Below are 17,026 nucleotides of genomic sequence, written 5' to 3'. Positions count from 1 at the left end.
CACAGCCGAGCAAAAGAAAAGATCCAATATCGATGTCGATGGAGCCTCGAAATGGTTCTTCAGACAAATGTAGGAATGGGGTTCATTGATTTCCACTCTCCTTTTCTGTTCCTACACGCCATAGAATTGATCTCTCGATCGGTCGATCGACAGCAGCAGCGGTCGGCGCCATGTCGAATAAGAGCGGTGGCGGCAAGTTGTCACGGCGGAGCAGCGATGATCTGGTGTCCCCGAGAAGCGTCCTCGACAGATGCACGACGACGACGGACAATAGCTGCACGGCGGGGACGTCGACGACGACGACGGGTGTTGTCGCGGAACCGTCCACGCCAAAGTCACCGCAAGGCGATGAGCCACCGAGCCAGTGGAAGGGAGCGATGGAGGCGTGGCGGGCAAGGACGAAGCGCCGCCTGGCCTCCGGCATGAGTTTCGGCATCCGCGGCGGCGGCAGCGGCAAGTGGCGGTGGCCGACCGCGGGGCATGTGAACGTCGAGCAGCACGATCTGTGCACGCTGAGGCTGTCCTTCCGGACCTTCTCCCTCTCGGAGCTCAAGAAGGCCACCCGCAACTTCAGCAAGGATAACGTGGTGGGCAGGGGCGGGCACGCCAAGGTGTACCGCGGCGTCCTCGCCGACGGGCAGCTCGTGGCCGTGAAGAAGCTGCTGCCGGCGCCGGAGAAGAAGGACCGCGTGGAGAGCTTCCTGTCGGAGCTGGGGCACGCGGTGAACGTGCGCCACCCGAACGTGGCCAGGCTCGTCGGCGTCGGGTTGGAGGGCGGCGAGCACCTGGTGTTCCCGTTCTCCCGCCTGGGGTGCCTCTCGCGCAGGCTCCACGGGCACGGCGGCGCTGGCGAGGAGGAGGGGGCCATGCCGTGGGAGGCCAGGTACAGGGTGGCCCTGGGTGCGGCCTGCGGGCTGGAGTACCTCCACGAGCGGTGCGCCAGGAGGATCGTGCACCGGGATGTCAAACCCGACAACATCCTGCTCAAAGACGACTACGAGCCTCTGGTTAGTTAGCACCCGTCCTAGCTGAATTGGCAATCGGCTGTCTTGATCTGAGAAGGTGAAGAGTGCAAAATTTTGTGAGCTGCAGTTACCCAACATATTTTCGTGTTGAATTTGGCTGTGATTCCATTCTTCAGATATGTGATTTTGGGCTTGCGAAGTGGCTGCCGGCCAAGATGACGCACTACCAAGTAACCACCTTCGAAGGAACATTTGGGTCGGTCGGTCAGTTCGTCTCTTTCTCACAAACACGCCATGTTTAATCTAATCATAGTCAGTTTATTTGCCTTTTGTGAGTTACATTAATATAAGATGTTATTAATTAAAATCAATATAGTTGCAGTTAGTTATCATAGTAACATAGTATTAATTACGGAAAGGAGAAGGAAGTACTGCATGTAGTCTTATTTAATCGACGTGGGTCTACCCACTCGATACGGTAGCTTTGGCTCCCCTCCGCGTCGATTTAATCCGACCGGAAGGAGTACCAAGTAAAAAAGAATGAAGCCTATCGACTCATGACGGTGGAACAATGTACAGTTATGTGCCGCCCGAGTACACGACGGACGGCATCTTCAACGAGAAGACGGATGTGTATGCCTACGGTGTCGTGCTGCTCGAGCTCCTCACCGGCCGTCGCGCCATCGAGGGTAGAACCCTAAGCCTCGTCACTTGGGTTTGTCTTAGCTCTTCACCTACGTACCTAATTCCCTTAATGTTGGCACATGACCTTAGTTAGCTATTGTCTTGACTTTGAACTCTTGATGTATCTCCGATAGGTACGGCAATTCCTCGGCAACAAGGATGATTCTCTTAAGATGGTTGACCCTGCCTTGGGTGGTCGATATGATGTGGAGCAGCTCGGCCATGTCACCCATGCGGCTGAACTATGCATCCACAACTCCCCCACCCAGAGGCCCCAAATGAGCCAGGTACTCTTCTAGCTACCATACGGTGCATACTCCTCGATCCCCTTGTCTAAATGTATCCACTTTCACATTTTACTTTATGTTTGGAGTAATAATATGAACTCTTAGTTGCATCTACAAATTTAATTTCAAAAGAATATTGTAAAGCCAAGTCTTCAAGTTTCCAACTATTCAGGTCGTAAGAATACTCCGAGGAGAGGAGGAGACACACCAAAGACTCGTGGTGCACCAGAAAGCCAGCAATAACCGATCCGCCAATCCCCATGAAATAGATGGCTATGATGTACCCACGCCAAGAAGGTATCAGGATGACCTGAGTCGCCACAAGGCTCTAGCCTTTGACTTCTAGGGACGTGGCTATACTTAAACTCGTCTAGATTGTACATTAATTACTTATACATAAATATGAATTCTATGAGTCACGCGGTGTATACGTAGTCAGAATTACCAACATTACTACTGACACAAAGTCATGCGGCGCCATATCCTAGTTTCACCATGACGCGCCATCTCCACTCTCCCTCTGTCTCTCATACTTACACACACTCACACACGCATATGGGTGACAACATGCTATCACCGGGATTGATTATTTCATTTTCACTGTCGGCTACGTTGCGATGCGATTTTTCAATAAGATCTTATGTTGATATATTTTGATGATAGTTTTATTAATAATTGCCAATTATAGTCACTTGCTACCTGGTTATTTACATGTTACAACCAAATTGGTTGCAGACTATAGTAACATGGTTACTAGGTTACTGGTCGAGTGTCACCCTCAACCAATATAAGAAATATACGATAACTCACCTATGCTAGATGTCAAAAAAAAAAAAACACTGGAATACCTGTTGTTAGCTAGCTATGAGACCTACGTACCTGTTGTTAGATGTCATATGTTAACACTGGAATACTCACTTCCTTCTTCATAACATTGTGATGCCTAAAAACACGTAAATCGGTACTGGATAATTGTACATTATCATGGTTGTTGTAATTGTTTGTTGCTAACATGTCATCCAATCTCAGGACTTTATACGTAGTAAGTTTTACATGATCAATGGCAAAACAATTAAGAGACCAACAAGCTTAGAAAGTTACAGAAAATCAGTCCCTATGCTAGTTGGATTAAAGTCAACGGTGACCAATAAACATGTGAAACGTGGTGATCAAGATTGGACTTACTACTCCATCTGTTCCAAATTATGTGGCTCAACTTTGTTTAAATACACATATATTTACCCATATAAACCCGTTGCTTGGGATGGGATCATGAAAACTCGTGTTGCCCATAAGCAAAACAGCTGCGGCGGATGCAAGGATGATCGACCTCTGTCCTCTCCTATTAAGACACAATCTGTGCTGCCTCTTCCATGCATGCCGCACGCCATGAATGCGTCGCTCTGGCTCTGGTGCCGTTTGGTTCGTCGCCCTGCCCTGATCACGGAGCTCCTACGTACGTTCAGCCGTTCAGGCCTGACTGCTACAGCTCCATTCAATGGCATCGTTCAGAGGATCGGGGAGGGGCATGCATTGCAGTTTCAGTACAAACCACGCCTGACTCGCCACGAAACCTGGGCTCCTCAGGGTTCATGTTCGCTCGATCTTCAATTAACTCCCACACCTACAAACCAGAGGAGGAGGAGCTCAGAGGCCGTTTCGGCACGGACCAGACCTGGCCGGCCAAGAAACACAGAGCCGCAAACCGAGCTGCCTAGGTGAAAACAAGCAATGTTTCGTATCATCAGCACGAACTCCTACATGGGATGGGAACAGTGGCGGCTACGTATCGCATGTCCTCCGGGAGCTATTCCGCCATTAAGATGATGTCCCTTTTGTAACCTACCTCGAGGACAAGTATTTACGCGCGTGTGCTCCCCGGCGGCATCGCCAAACACAGCAAAAAGTACACAACCTGCAGAAGTGCAGAGATCATCGAGGGTTATACGAAATATCGATTGGTTTCGCTCACGGTACACTGTTACAGTTACGGTTTATATCTATCAACAAGGTGTAGTGTCTCTAGCGATATGGGAGAGGTTATGCATGTGAAAATAGCGAAATCCCGTTTTCAAGTACTGTAGTAAATATGCAGTTTGGGTATGCAGTGCCCGCACATTGTACTCACATTTGTGTTCTACTTCTATGCATTGGATTCCTGACTCGTTGGATGTCTTTCGTGTTTGGATTAACAATAGTGCCGCCATAGCTTATAAAATTGCACGTGCTACAGCGCGCGTGGTGGATACCGTGGAATGTTTTCTTGTCATTTGTCACAGCTCCCATGGAAGTATCAGTGACACTTGGAGTTTATTGAAGCCGAGCTACAGACTATGCAATCTAGGGCAGGACCTAGGAAAAGGGTGATCCATGATGCTCTCCCAATCGTTGCCCGATACGACATTAGGGTAAAGCAGAGACAAGTATAATCCACCTTTTTGTATCTCTTGTTCCAGCTTATCATTATCACGGGCAAGCAACCAAGTAGCAAGCCACAACTAGACAAGAGCACATAAAAATGCATGAGTTTTGAGACTAGCCCTTAGTAAGCAAGAGGGGGACAGGAGAAAGAAAACCGACAATTCGGCTCTCGGGTGCATATTCTCACTCCGCAAAAAAAAAATACATATTTCTAACTATTCAAAAAAATAACAAAAAAAAATCGCATGCACATCTCAACAATCTATGTATGTTCCAACAGTTTCGTGAGAAAATAATATTTTTATGGTCGATGTAAAAAGACAAAACATGTCTCATAAAAGCTTTTTTAGCACCGTTAAGTCAATTTTTCATGCAAAGACATCATGCGCACGTAGCATTGAAGACGTACACGTGATATTTTCGATTGAAAGTTTTTGACATTTCAAAATGTATGAAATATTCTTTTTAAACTAAAGAGAGCATAGGCACCTAAGAACCAAAACATCACTTCCCAAGAAAACATAGAATTAAGGGGCGCTCCAATATTCAAGATGCGTGTGCTCATCCCCCCCCCCCCCCCTCTCTCCTCTCGGGAGTGAACAGTAGTTTGAGAGGCTTCTCGAGAAAACCGGGCCGACCCCGAGCTCTCTCCGGCGGCGCTGTCGGCCGGAGATGGCAAAGGGAAGGCGCCGGAGTAGTAGGTAGGTGTAGCCTTAGGGTTTTCGGCGATCTGCCGGTAGTATGGAGTAGGGCACAAGATCTCTGGGATCAGATCTGGTGCATCCTGGATGGGTGGTGCTTCCTCGTCGAGCTCCGGCTGCTGGAGACGGCGAGCTCCCTCACCTCAGGGATCTCCACAAATAAGATCCTCTACTGCTGCTTCATGATCTCTCGTGTGCTACTGCAGTGGTTTCCTCCTCTGGCCGGCCATGGAGGCGAGGGGAAGAGGAAATCGACTGCTACCTCGACGAGATCTGGAGACAGCCGGGGGTCATCTTCTTCCCTAGCGTCTCGGCGCGGCGCCAGGCAATCGCTTACGAGATCATTCGCTATGCTCCAAAGGTGGGAGATGGTGGAGATCTCCGTTGCTGCGAGGCCCCTTCCAAATAAGCGTCTCCATCTTCGTCGATGCTGCTCAAGGTGGAGAGTTTCTCGGCTGCAATTTACCCTGGCCTGTCGTGGTGCGAGGAGGGAAGCTACAGCGGAGCGGCGACACCCCAAGATCTGCATCGACATATGCCTGTGAGGTGCTACGGAGTGACTCTGCCAGGGCTCCGTCAAGCTGCTATTGTGAGCGCTCAAACTAGACGCCATCGACTTCATCTCTGCTTGCCTCCCAGGTTCGTGGCAGAAATTGGTCTAATGGTGGGATGTTCTTCCTGCCGTCGTGTCGTCGTGGTTTTGTTGTTCTGCTTCAGCAGCTCCGGAGATCAAGAACCTTTTCTTCTTGGAGCAACTCCTCTGCGTCCAGGAATTGGGCGCCGAAATATTTTACCAAGATGGTCGCTTCAACGCCGGTACGCTCCGGCAGATTATCAACCTCCATCCGGAGGCCCTTCTTCACCGTAGGCGCCGAGAGCTTTGCCAGGCCGAAGGCAAGTGGTCTTGTCCCCGCAGTCGTCCATGGTTGCAGCGCGCTGCGGTTTTTGCTCCGTGGAGAAGAGGGAGGACTAAATTGCAATGTTAAATCTTTTAGCAAGGTCTTTTCTACATTTGCTGGGGACCATGTGTGTTTTCCTCATTTCTTGGGGTCCTTTGTAACAAATTTGTACCTCCACTGTTGACTTGATGAAAGGTTCGAAGCCCTTCTAGGGCGCTCCTCTGTTCAAAAAAAAAAAATTCAAGATACGAATATATGCAAGGCATTGAGGTACTCATGCATGTTTGGTCTTCTCCAAATTTGAAGGATTATGATAGAGACATGATTGAAAAAACGGGTATAAGAATAGGAGGATCAACATGTAAGTTAACTAAAATATTTGAATATCTTGTGAACAACATCTAGCCCTTCACATCTCACCTAAATTCATAGGAAAACTACAAAATCGTTTGAAACAGCGACAGAAGCTCTGTCCCAATCTATTAAGTAAGAAAGAGTTTGACAAGACGTTTAAATAAAGAAAATAACGACCCCACCTACTCTCTCGGCATGATTTCACTCAACAGTTTTGCACCCACGGTTACGAAGGATTTTACTTTATTTTTTTTATCTTGGATAAGAGTGCCAAAGGCATGCCATAATTATTGTGGAAGACACACACATTTTGCACATTCCGAATTTCCCATGACATGAGTAAGGTGAGGGAATCTATCTGGCGTTTCGTACCACCAACTCTTGATAGTAGGCGCTGACCATTGTTGAAGGCCCAATCAATCATTGATGAAGCCCTACAACCTAATTTTGAAATAAAGTTGACCAAGAGATGTATGGCCTATTCCAAATCTCCGTTGCAAAGTGAGCATTAACCATACTTTGGCCGCCATCTCTTTTCCAAGCGATGGACCATCCATAATCTAATTTGGATTGCAAGCTATGGAAGGGAACTTGATTTTTTGAGAATCCCAAATCTTACAAATCATTCTATTTAGTTGTATAGTTACCAAAAATTGTCTAAGGCTGCATGAGTTATAAGGGCACGTAATGTTATACTTCTCTTAGAGATGCCACGTCAGATTTTTGCTTAGTTGGAGGAGACAGAATGAAAAGAGAGAAGGTTGTCTTCTCTTAGCTAAGGGATCATCTCTTAGGAAATACGAGAAGACTATTTTCTCCATTGTATCTTTTTTTTTTGAGAAATATGCTGCGCTTTATTATAAACTGGCAGAGTCAGAAGCCAAACAGTCTACAATAGCCCCTGGTGGCACACCAACCCAGGTTTGACATAACTTATTAACGCAGCCTAATTTAGCTAAATAGTGCGCGACGCCATTACACACACGCACTTCAGCTTCAGCGAAATCCTGGAGCATCAGCTTAACATCTTCCACAAGTTGCCCACGAAGAGATCGGTCCCTCTCCCTGCAATGCAGCTTGGACACCACCGCCGCGCAGTCCGTCTCCAGCAGCACCTTCTCCAAGCCCAGTTCATTTGCAACTTCCAAACCCCGCCGACAAGCTAACAGCTCGGCTTGTTCCGGGTTGATCACAAACGGGAAAAAACGGCAAGCTCCCGGTAGGAAGACGCCATGGTGATCTCGTAGGACCACGCCGCCACCACCATGACCTGAATCCTGATTAAACGCGCCATCAGCATTGATTTTAGTCCAGCCCAGCGTAGGTGGAAGCCAGTGCTCCACACGTCCCGCCGAACGGACCGGAGCAGCAGGTCGGGAGTTAGCCCACTCTCTAGTAGATAGAAAGATCTCCTGGCAGTGTAGTCGGGGTCTTCTATCTGGGCAGCCTCCCTCGCTTCATTGCGCGCAAGCCATAGCTGGTAAATTGTCATCAGCATCAAGCAAAGCTCCCCATCATCCAGACGCCCAAACTGCTCAAGCAACCAGGCTTGAAGATGCCGTTGAGATACAATATGAACCGGAGGTGGCTCCAGGCACTTTCCCGTTTGAGAGCCGGTCCCAAACACATGCAGAATGCGGGCACCTCCAGAATCTGTGCACCAGCGACTCTTCACGAAGGCAGATCACGCATTTCACTCCTGGCTTGATGTTTCGACGTTGTAGTTCCGAGCCCACCGCCAAGCCATTCCTAGCCAGGCGCCAATTATGCACCTTAACTTTCCCCGGGACCTCTGCTGACCAGAGAGCTAGCCAACCCCTATGCTCGGCACTAGACAGAGAGGAACTTGGTCTCCCCGCTCGAAGAGAGTTGAGCTGTGTTTTTAAGTGATATGCCGAGCGCACACTGAACATCCCATTCTTGGTGTAGTTCCATGCAATACAGTCATCTGTTCCGGCCCTTCCAATGGGAATTTTCAGAATATCACTAACATCAACTTCAAAAAACGTAGCTCGCACAATTTGCTCGTTCCACCCCTGCCCGTCTGGTAGCAAAAGTTCCTCCACTGTCTGAACATTAGCATCTGGAAGGTGTCCCAGTGGACGTTGAGTGCTTGATCTTGGAATCCAGTTGTCATCCCACACAGAAATATTCCTTCCGTTTCCTACCCTCCAGATAAGACCTTCTTTCAACAATTCTCTTCCATGCATGATACTCTTCCACGTGTATGAAGTACTCTAGGGGCAATTCGCTTTTAGGGAACTGCTCTTTGGGAAGTATCTCGCCTGGAGAACCCTGGCACATAGGGAGCTCGGGTTTGTCACCAACCTCCAGGCCTGTTTTGCAAGCAGAGCTTGGTTAAAATCAACATAGTTTATGAACCCCATCCCGCCCTTGCTCTTTGCCACACACATTTTATCCCAGCCCACCCAGTGTACTTTTCGTTGCCCATCAGATCCTCCCCACCAGAATCGAGAGTCAATAGATTTGAGTTTTTCACACATGGACTTGGAAAGTTGGAAGCAACCCATTGGATATGTAGCAACTGACTGCAGTACCGATTTCACCAGGATTTCCTTCCCTTTCTTTGACAAGCCCTGACCCTTCCAGCAACTAATTTTAGACCATTTCCTCTCTGGCAAGTGCCGAAATGCACCATCCTTGGATCTACCAACCTGTGTCGGAAGTCCCAGGTACTTTTCAGATAACGCTTCACAAGAAATACAAATTGCATTTTTCAACACTTCCTTGACTTCATCTGAGCATCCCTTCCCAAAGAAGATAGAAGATTTCTGCAAGTTCACACGCTGCCCAGAACAAGTCTCATACTTCTGAAGCACACTCTTCAGGGCCGACATATTCGCTGAATTTGCCTCCAAGAAAACAACACTGTCGTCCGCGAAAAGCAAATGAATGATGGTAGGCCCCGATGACCCAAAGCCCACACCATCCAGGAGCCGCTCCTGTTGTGCCTGTCGGAGGAGAGCTGAGAAACCCTCAACACAGAAAAGAAATAAATAAGGTGACAACGGGTCCCCCTGCCGTAGGCCCCTCGTGGGAGTGAAAACATCCGAGACACCACCATTCAGCTTGACAGAGAAAGACACCGAACTAACACATCGCATGATCATACTGACGCAACTCGGTGCAAACCCCATTTTCAACATCATCTGTTCCAGGAAAACCCACTCAACTCTGTCGTAGGCCTTCATCATATCGAGTTTCACCGCACATAAAGGCTTCTTCCTCCTCCTCTTCCTGATAGCATGCACACACTCATACGCAATAAACACATTGTAAGTGATAAGCCGACCTGGGACAAAAGCACTCTGTTCCTGGGAGATCAAAAGCACTCCATTGTATCACATATGTCTTTTCTTAGCAACAAATTTTCTACCAAAATTTAATTATTAATATTTATTATTAGAGATGGCTGCAAGAGATAATGCATTTTATAAATTATATCTAATATCTTCTCTAGCTGATGTGGTGGGGTAAGGGAAGGAATGCCTTCACTACCATTGCACATGCCCTAAATGCACATTCAAGTAATTAAGATGCAATTTTTGGTGACTCGTACTTGCAAACTTGACGCAACCATAAATTAGTAAAGTTCGAGTTGATCCATTTCGTTATGTTGAAAACCAAGGCAAAGAAAAAGGAAAGATAACAATATTATTTTCCCTTTTTGCAGACCGCTATCTTTATTGCAGTCATAATACAACCCATTGATTACATAAAGTGGATAGAAAGATCAACCAGCGAAAAAAGGTCTAAAATTAAACAACATGAAAAAATACAAATAATAATCATGACAACATGTTCGATTTGTAGTCTAGAAGTATCGGTAAATATGGTTGCCTTAGTCATATATGACATACCTCTGTTTAGATATTTGTTATGGCGTACGCTTTATAGAACTTCACCATAAATATGTATACATTGAATAATTATACAATTACTAGAGAATAAATCTTTGTAATAAAATACAATTTAATTTAGAACAATGCAAGTTTATTTGAATATATGTATTACTTATGTATATTATAAAGCATAACTATGGGATTAGTTATGCTAAATAAATAAATAAAATTTGTATGTGTTAATACTCTAAAAACTTTTTAAATGTACAAAAGTTTAGTATAAACTGTAACTAATGGCAGCAGATGACTTCGGCACACAAAAGTATTCCAATAGGTGTTACTAGATCATCTTTTTTCTTCTGTTTTAAGAATATTTGACAGGTTCCTAAATGTTGTTGGGATATCATCTCAAACTTTCTGTATGGCATACAGCCAGAGTTTGTGTACTATAAGTTCTTTAGCGCAGCCACTAGGACAAGAGGTTACGTACATAGCATTGCAATTGATATCATACTAGGAGGCCTAACACCGCGCCCTTCGTAAAAAAAAAGTTTGGAGTGCATGGTCAATGTCATGTGGTTTCGCTCAATATTTGATGGTTTTCAGGCTCGTATTAGTTTCAGTTATGGTGCCCGCATTAATCGTGTAGCAATCGCTGGCTTGTGAGGCCTTTGCCGGCTACTCCCGCGCGCTTTCCTGGGCATAGGATCCTGGGTGTGAGCGAGCATAATCCATCCGTTTTAAATAATTTATCCATGTACGTGGACTGACTAGTGTAAATGCCAAGTGTGAATTCTGTACATGAGGCGTACTATTCTCCTTCTTATGGCAATTTCCCATTAGGGCATCTCCAGCGTGTAAGGGTACATTGCCCCTATGTGTGGTTTTGGTAATTAATGACAACCCCTATGGACTAATGTTTTCATTGAGTTTATATGAAGGAATATTCCATAGGTACTACTTGTTCTCCATGTGTTGGATTCAAGTATGGATGCCATAAAGATAAAGGTATACCTTGTGTATTGGCATCAAGATCATCGGTTTGAAGATACATATGTGATATGATCAAGAAGAAGAAATGAAGATGGAGTTCTTATGTGGAACTCAATATTAGCCATGCTCTATCTTATGAGAGTATGAGAAGGTACAAGGTTAAGTCGGGCAAGTTCAAGATGAGCATCTCAAGTGGATCACATGCTTGAAGCTTGCCGTCCATTTGGTGAGAATGGACATGTGAAGATGTGCATCAATAGAGCTTTCCCATCATGGTGTATGGGGGAGCATTTGTGAGTCTTCACGAAGCGACGATGATCAAGTGAGGCATTCCGGCTTGAGTGGAGCTTGAAGAGCTATCATCAAGATCAAGCGGGATGCGCAAGGCAAAGGTATGGCCTTGCTAGGTTTTCCTTTTACCGGTCTCAAGGTGGTTGTTGGGAGACCGGATTATAGGATAGATAGCCGCACTATCAAGAGGGGCTTTCGGTTGGGTAACTTGATCATATCGTCTTAGGGAGCTCAATCCTTTGCATACTTTGCATATCCTTATTGCTTCTTGGTGTTTATCTGTGTGAGCTTCTTGAGCTTGTTGCTAGCTTTACAACAAGTCCAAGTTCATCAAAAACGGAATCCGCATGCATCTTCTATTGCGTTTTCGAGTTTGGACGTCTTCACCGTTTCTTGACGGTGGGAGACTCCCTCTCTAAAATCATCTAAAATGTTCTGAGAGGAGTCTCCATATTTCCAGTTTTTGTTGGGGTTCTATTCGTCGTTATCTTTCCAACAAAATTGGTTTCATGTCAATCGGAGTTCGGGAGCATTAGTTATTAAAGAAAAAGGAAAGATGAGAAAAGAATAAAAAGAGAAAAAGAAAAAGGGGGGAGGGAGCCGGCCGGCCGACCGGCCCAGCAACCGGCCCACCCGGTCCGCGACCGGGTCCGGCACTGGTGCCATCCGGCCTGTGTCCAGTGGCCGCGGGGCCATGACCGGTTGCAGGCCCGGTCCACGACCGGCCTGCCCGGCGCGCCTTCCGGTCCGGCCGGATTCTCCACCGGGCCTCCTTCCCCCGCGCGGCCCACACCGCGGCCGACGCCCCCAGGGCGCCCAGCTGGGCCGCCTCCGCCCCGCACGGCCCACGCGCCCGCGCGCTCCTCGCCTATCCGCCGCCCGGTGCGCGTGCTGCTGCCACCCGGTTGCTGGGCCGGTCCGACCGGGCTGCTGACCGGCCCGGCCGGCCGCTCGTTCCGGCCGGCCGGCTCGGTGACCGGCCGGGCCGTTTTCTGCCCGTTTTTCTGCACGTTTTTTTCTGTCTTTTTCCCCCAACAGTTTTCTTTGGTCCCATGCTATAAATAGCTCTTCTTCCACCTTGAGCAAGTTAGTTATTCCTATTCTCTCTCCTCCATTGTTGCATTTGAAGAACTTGCTCTCCCCTTTGATTCCTCCAACCATTCTTGCTCATTCTTGAGGGATCTAAGAGAGGAGATCTAGATCTACACTTCCACCAATCCATTTCTTCTCTAAGTGAGGGAATCTCTTGGGATCTAGATCTTGGAGTCTTTTGTTGACTTTCCCCATTGTTCTTCCTCTCCAATCTCATTCTAGCATTTGTTGTTTGGGTGGGATTTGAGAGTGAAGGACTTAAACATCTCTAGTGTTCTTGCTTTGCATCATTGCATAGTGTTGAGCTCTCCACCACGATTAGTTCGAGTGAGAGACCGTGAGTTTGTTACTCTTGGAGGGAAACCTCCTAGTTGGCTTGGCGGTTGGTGCTCCGGTGATCTCTTCAAGAAGATTGTGAAGAGGCCCGGGCTTCTCCTTCGTGGAGCTTGTGAAGTGGTTGTGGAGCTTGCCATCTCCGGAGCGGAGGAAAAGCTAACCATAAGGAAAGGGCCATTATCCTTCGTGGGTGTGGTTTGGAGAATAGGGTGAGCATTCGTGGCGCGGGGAATCCTTCGTGGGACCTCCACTCCTCCAAACGTGACGTACCTTGTTGCAAAGCAAGGGAACACGGAATACATCCTCGTCTCCGCGTGCCTCGGTTATTTCTATACCTGAGCTCTCTTTCCTTGTGATAGCCATCGTGCTTGAAGTACATATATCTTGCTATCACTTGTGCTACATATATCTTGTGCCTATCTTGCTTAGCTCTAGTTGCCATTGTCACACTTAGTTGAGCTTAGCATATTTAGGGTTTGTGCTTGTAAACTAAACATTAGTTTAATTCCGCATTCTTACAAGACAAATCCGCAAGAGTTTGTAATTGCCTATTCACCCCCTCCCTCTAGGCGACATCTCGATCTTTCACAGCGGCGCGACGCAAACGGTCGCTGAGCGACCGTTTTCGTCCGCCGTGACCGGAAATGCGTTTTGGGCATGTTCCAGCGGGGGGACGCAAAGTGACCGGGCCGTCCGCGGAGACGCAAACCTGGCCCAAATATGCGCCAGGTTTGCGTCTCCGCGGACGCTCGGCGGTCGCGGAATCTGTCCGCGTTGGGTACATCCGGGCCCGGTCGGCAGTGGCTAGGTAAGCAAAAGATTTTTTCATTACTATTGATTGGCCAAAAGGACCATCTTTACAGAGATGGTTAGTTGAGTTAACCTAAAACTACAACGGCCGTACCTACTTGCCGTCGCGCGGCCTACACCGGCATCGGTTACTCGCAGTCGCGCGCCCTACTACTGGCCGCCGGAAGGGCTGGCGCCGTCGTCGAAGCGGGAGCGCTTCGCGCACTCCGCGCGCCGCGCACGCCGGCGAACGGACATCTCGTCCTGCCGCCTGCGCCGTTCGAGGGCCTCGGCTAGGCTGCTATCCCACAGGGCCACCGCCTGGGCCTCCGCCACCTTGGAAGCCGCCGCCTCCGCCGCCGCCTGGGCCTCCTCCTCCTCCGCCGCCGCCTGGACCGCTGCCGCCGCCCGCGCCTCCTCCTCCGCCTGGACCGCCGCCTGGATCGCCGCCATGTCGGTGACGAAGCGGGCCCTGTCCCTAGCCGCCGTCACCGCTTCGTCCCTGGCGGCGATGGCGGCCTCCAGCTCGCGGTTCTCCTGCTCGACCCGCGCGGGAGAAGGGCCCCTACGCTGGAGCGAGTCCAGGTCGGAGCACATTAACCCCCGCCCATGGCCATCGCATAGCCGTGGGCTTCCTCCTCCGCCAGCCAAGCCCGACGGCGCCGGGCGTCCCCGGCCCGAGGACTCGAAGGACGCGAGCAGAATCCGCTGGTCGCCGGCGCACTCGAAGCGCATGGGCACGGGGACGTCGTCGTCCGCGATGTCGTGGATGACGGCGTCGGCCGGAGGGACCGCGATGGCCGCCCGCGCCTCCGCGAGCTCGGCCCTGGCGTCGGTGAGCTCGGCCATGGCGTTGGCGATCTCCGCCCTGGTCGCCGCGAGGCGCCCTTCCGCGCGCTCTGCCGCCTCCGCCTCCGCGACCTCCGCCTCCGCGACCTCCGCCTCCGCCGCCGCCACCTCCAGGTCCAGCTGCTGCGCCTCAACGCCGGCGGCGGCTACCTCATCCTCCTCCTCCTCCGGGTGGAGCTGGCGGCACATGTGAACAACGTGCTCCCAATTCATGTGGTGGGCCATGGATGGATGGTAGCTTGAGGTGTGCCCGTCGCCCCCGCCGGTGTCCACCATATATAGCCACGGCGGGGCGGGAAACGGCGTTGGCGCGCAGGGCGTTTCCCGCGCGCGCGAAACGCCGGCGAAACTTGCCAATGTATTGGGCCAAGGGCGGGAACGATCATCGTCGCGCGGGAACGGTTAATCGCCGGCGGCAGTCCTCGACGGGACGTAAAACGCCATTAGCGACCTTGACACTATCCCCGGTAAAAAAATGCGTCGAAACCGCTAGAGGTACCCAAGACGCAAACGGTCGCCCTGGGCCACATCGCGTCCGCGGGCCGACGCAAACGGATATTTCGGACGTCCGAAATGCGTCGGCCCGCTGGAGATGCCCTTATCAACTTTTTTTTTTATGGTGTATGTGTTGTGCACGCTTGTTTATATGTATTGGATTCCTGAGTCATTGGATGTCTTTCGTGTTTGGATTAACAGTGGTGCCACTATAAGCTTATAAAACTGCACGTGCTACACCGGCTGGATACCATGGAATGTTTTCTTGTCATCTGTCACAGCTCCCATGGAAGTATCAGTCACACTTGCAGTACATTGGAGGCTAGCAGCAGGCTATTCAATTTAGGGCAGGGTGAAGGAAAAGGTGGCCCATGATACTCTCTCGCGCTTTGCCGCACACGGCATTAGGATAAAGCAGAGACAAGTATAATCCACCTTTTTCTTATCTCTTCTTCCAACCTTTCATTATCAGGGCTAGCATGCAACCAAAGTAGCAAACCACAAACGGACAAGAGCACATGAAAATGCATGAAATTTGAGGTTACAAGTTACTTTAGTATAGTGAGCAGGGATAAAAAAAAATTGAGAACTAAGATGCATTCCAACATTCAAGATAGAAATATATGTGAGGTATTGAGGTTAGAACTCATGTTTGGTCTGCTCCAAATTTGAAGGATAATTTTTCTATCGTAAGATATTTGTCCGGTGTATTAATAAAATGTCTACAAGGTTATCCTCCATTGAAACCGAGATAAACTAATACTTCATGTGTTTAGAATGGGAGGGGTCTATTTGTTAGTTACTTGCAACATTTGAATATCTTGTGATCAACATCCAACCTTTCCCGTCTCACCGAACTTTTGGTAGTACCATTGTTGAAGTGCAAGAGTGTGAAGGCCCGGTCCAATATTTGATAAAGTCTCAAAACCTAATTCTGAAACGATAAGTACAAAGAGACGTGTTAGCGAAGCCAAATCCTAATCTGGACTGGGCTTAAACCACAGTTTGGCCATCCTCTCTTTACAAGCGTCAGTTGTCTATATTCATTTCCCTAAAAAAATGTTATGTATATTTATATCTTCGATTGGAAGCCACCCAAAGTAATTTTCTTATAGAGGGCGCCAAATCTTCAGAAGCATCATATCCATAGTGGCATTGTTATTAAAACTTGCAGTATAGTTACACTAATGTTGCAATCTTGAATACTCATATATGCAACAAAAATAAAATCAAGACAACAGAGAATTAGCAAATCCAGTTTATAAAAAACTGTTTTGATGCTGAATACAAGGACGAAAAATAAGGAAGGATAAAGATACAAGTATGCATCAATTACTACATAAGTTGGTTTTGTTTGGAGCTGCATTTTCTTATTTGACAGAGCTCATTACGCGGTGCACCCGAGGAGGACCGTCAAGTTCCAGTTTGAGCACAGACCAGACCCTTGCCGGCTGGCGCTGGCCGGCCTTGATATGCAGTGTACAAAGATGAGCTGCCTAGGTGAAAACCGGCCTAGCATGTGCCTTGTAATAAGTTGTAACCTAGTACTTCAAAGACAAGTATTTATGCACCTGCCCCGGTCTGTGTGGCCAAACGAAGCAGTAAAGAAACGGCATTGTACCAGCAGGCAACGCCATATCAGGCAAATTTAACAGCAAAACATCGCGCAAGTCTGCCTGTTTACTAGTAAATCATTATACATGTAAGAGCATTTACAGTACTCTAAATTTAAGAGTTCGTGGGATGCCAGGGCGGCGGCCCTGGAAGGTGGACTGCGCGGTTGGCTCTACGGCGGGCAACGTTGTGGTGATGGTGGTCTCACTCTTCGGCCATGAGGATGGCGTGGAGCGGATGGTGGGAGATCCTGGTGTTGGCGGCACTTCGGCTGTGGCAGCTCAGAGATCGTGGTTCGGGAGCCTTCCTAGGGGGAAGCGGGCGGCTGAGTTCTCAGGCGTGGTGGGAGGTTACTTCCGGGCGAAAGCTCAGCGCTGAGGCGCCAATGACGGC

At 48.7% G+C, this 17,026-nt stretch overlaps 1 protein-coding gene across 1 annotated transcript; it reads left to right on the top strand.

Annotated features, from left to right (window-relative positions):
• Positions 1-32: 32 nt before the first annotated feature.
• Positions 33-2,282, top strand: LOC124696106 (receptor-like cytosolic serine/threonine-protein kinase RBK2). The gene is made up of 6 exons (XM_047228882.1): positions 33-69; positions 154-1,007; positions 1,142-1,221; positions 1,545-1,680; positions 1,784-1,936; positions 2,109-2,282. The coding sequence occupies exons 1-6, from the start codon at positions 33-35 to the stop codon at positions 2,280-2,282; spliced, it is 1,434 nt and encodes a 477-aa protein (XP_047084838.1).
• Positions 2,283-17,026: the final 14,744 nt, after the last annotated feature.

Source organism: Lolium rigidum, chromosome 3 (genome assembly GCF_022539505.1).
Source record: "Lolium rigidum isolate FL_2022 chromosome 3, APGP_CSIRO_Lrig_0.1, whole genome shotgun sequence".
NCBI lineage: Eukaryota > Viridiplantae > Streptophyta > Magnoliopsida > Poales > Poaceae > Lolium > Lolium rigidum.
Note: the sequence above shows the minus strand (reverse complement) of the source record. Positions and strands in the feature narration are given on the sequence as shown.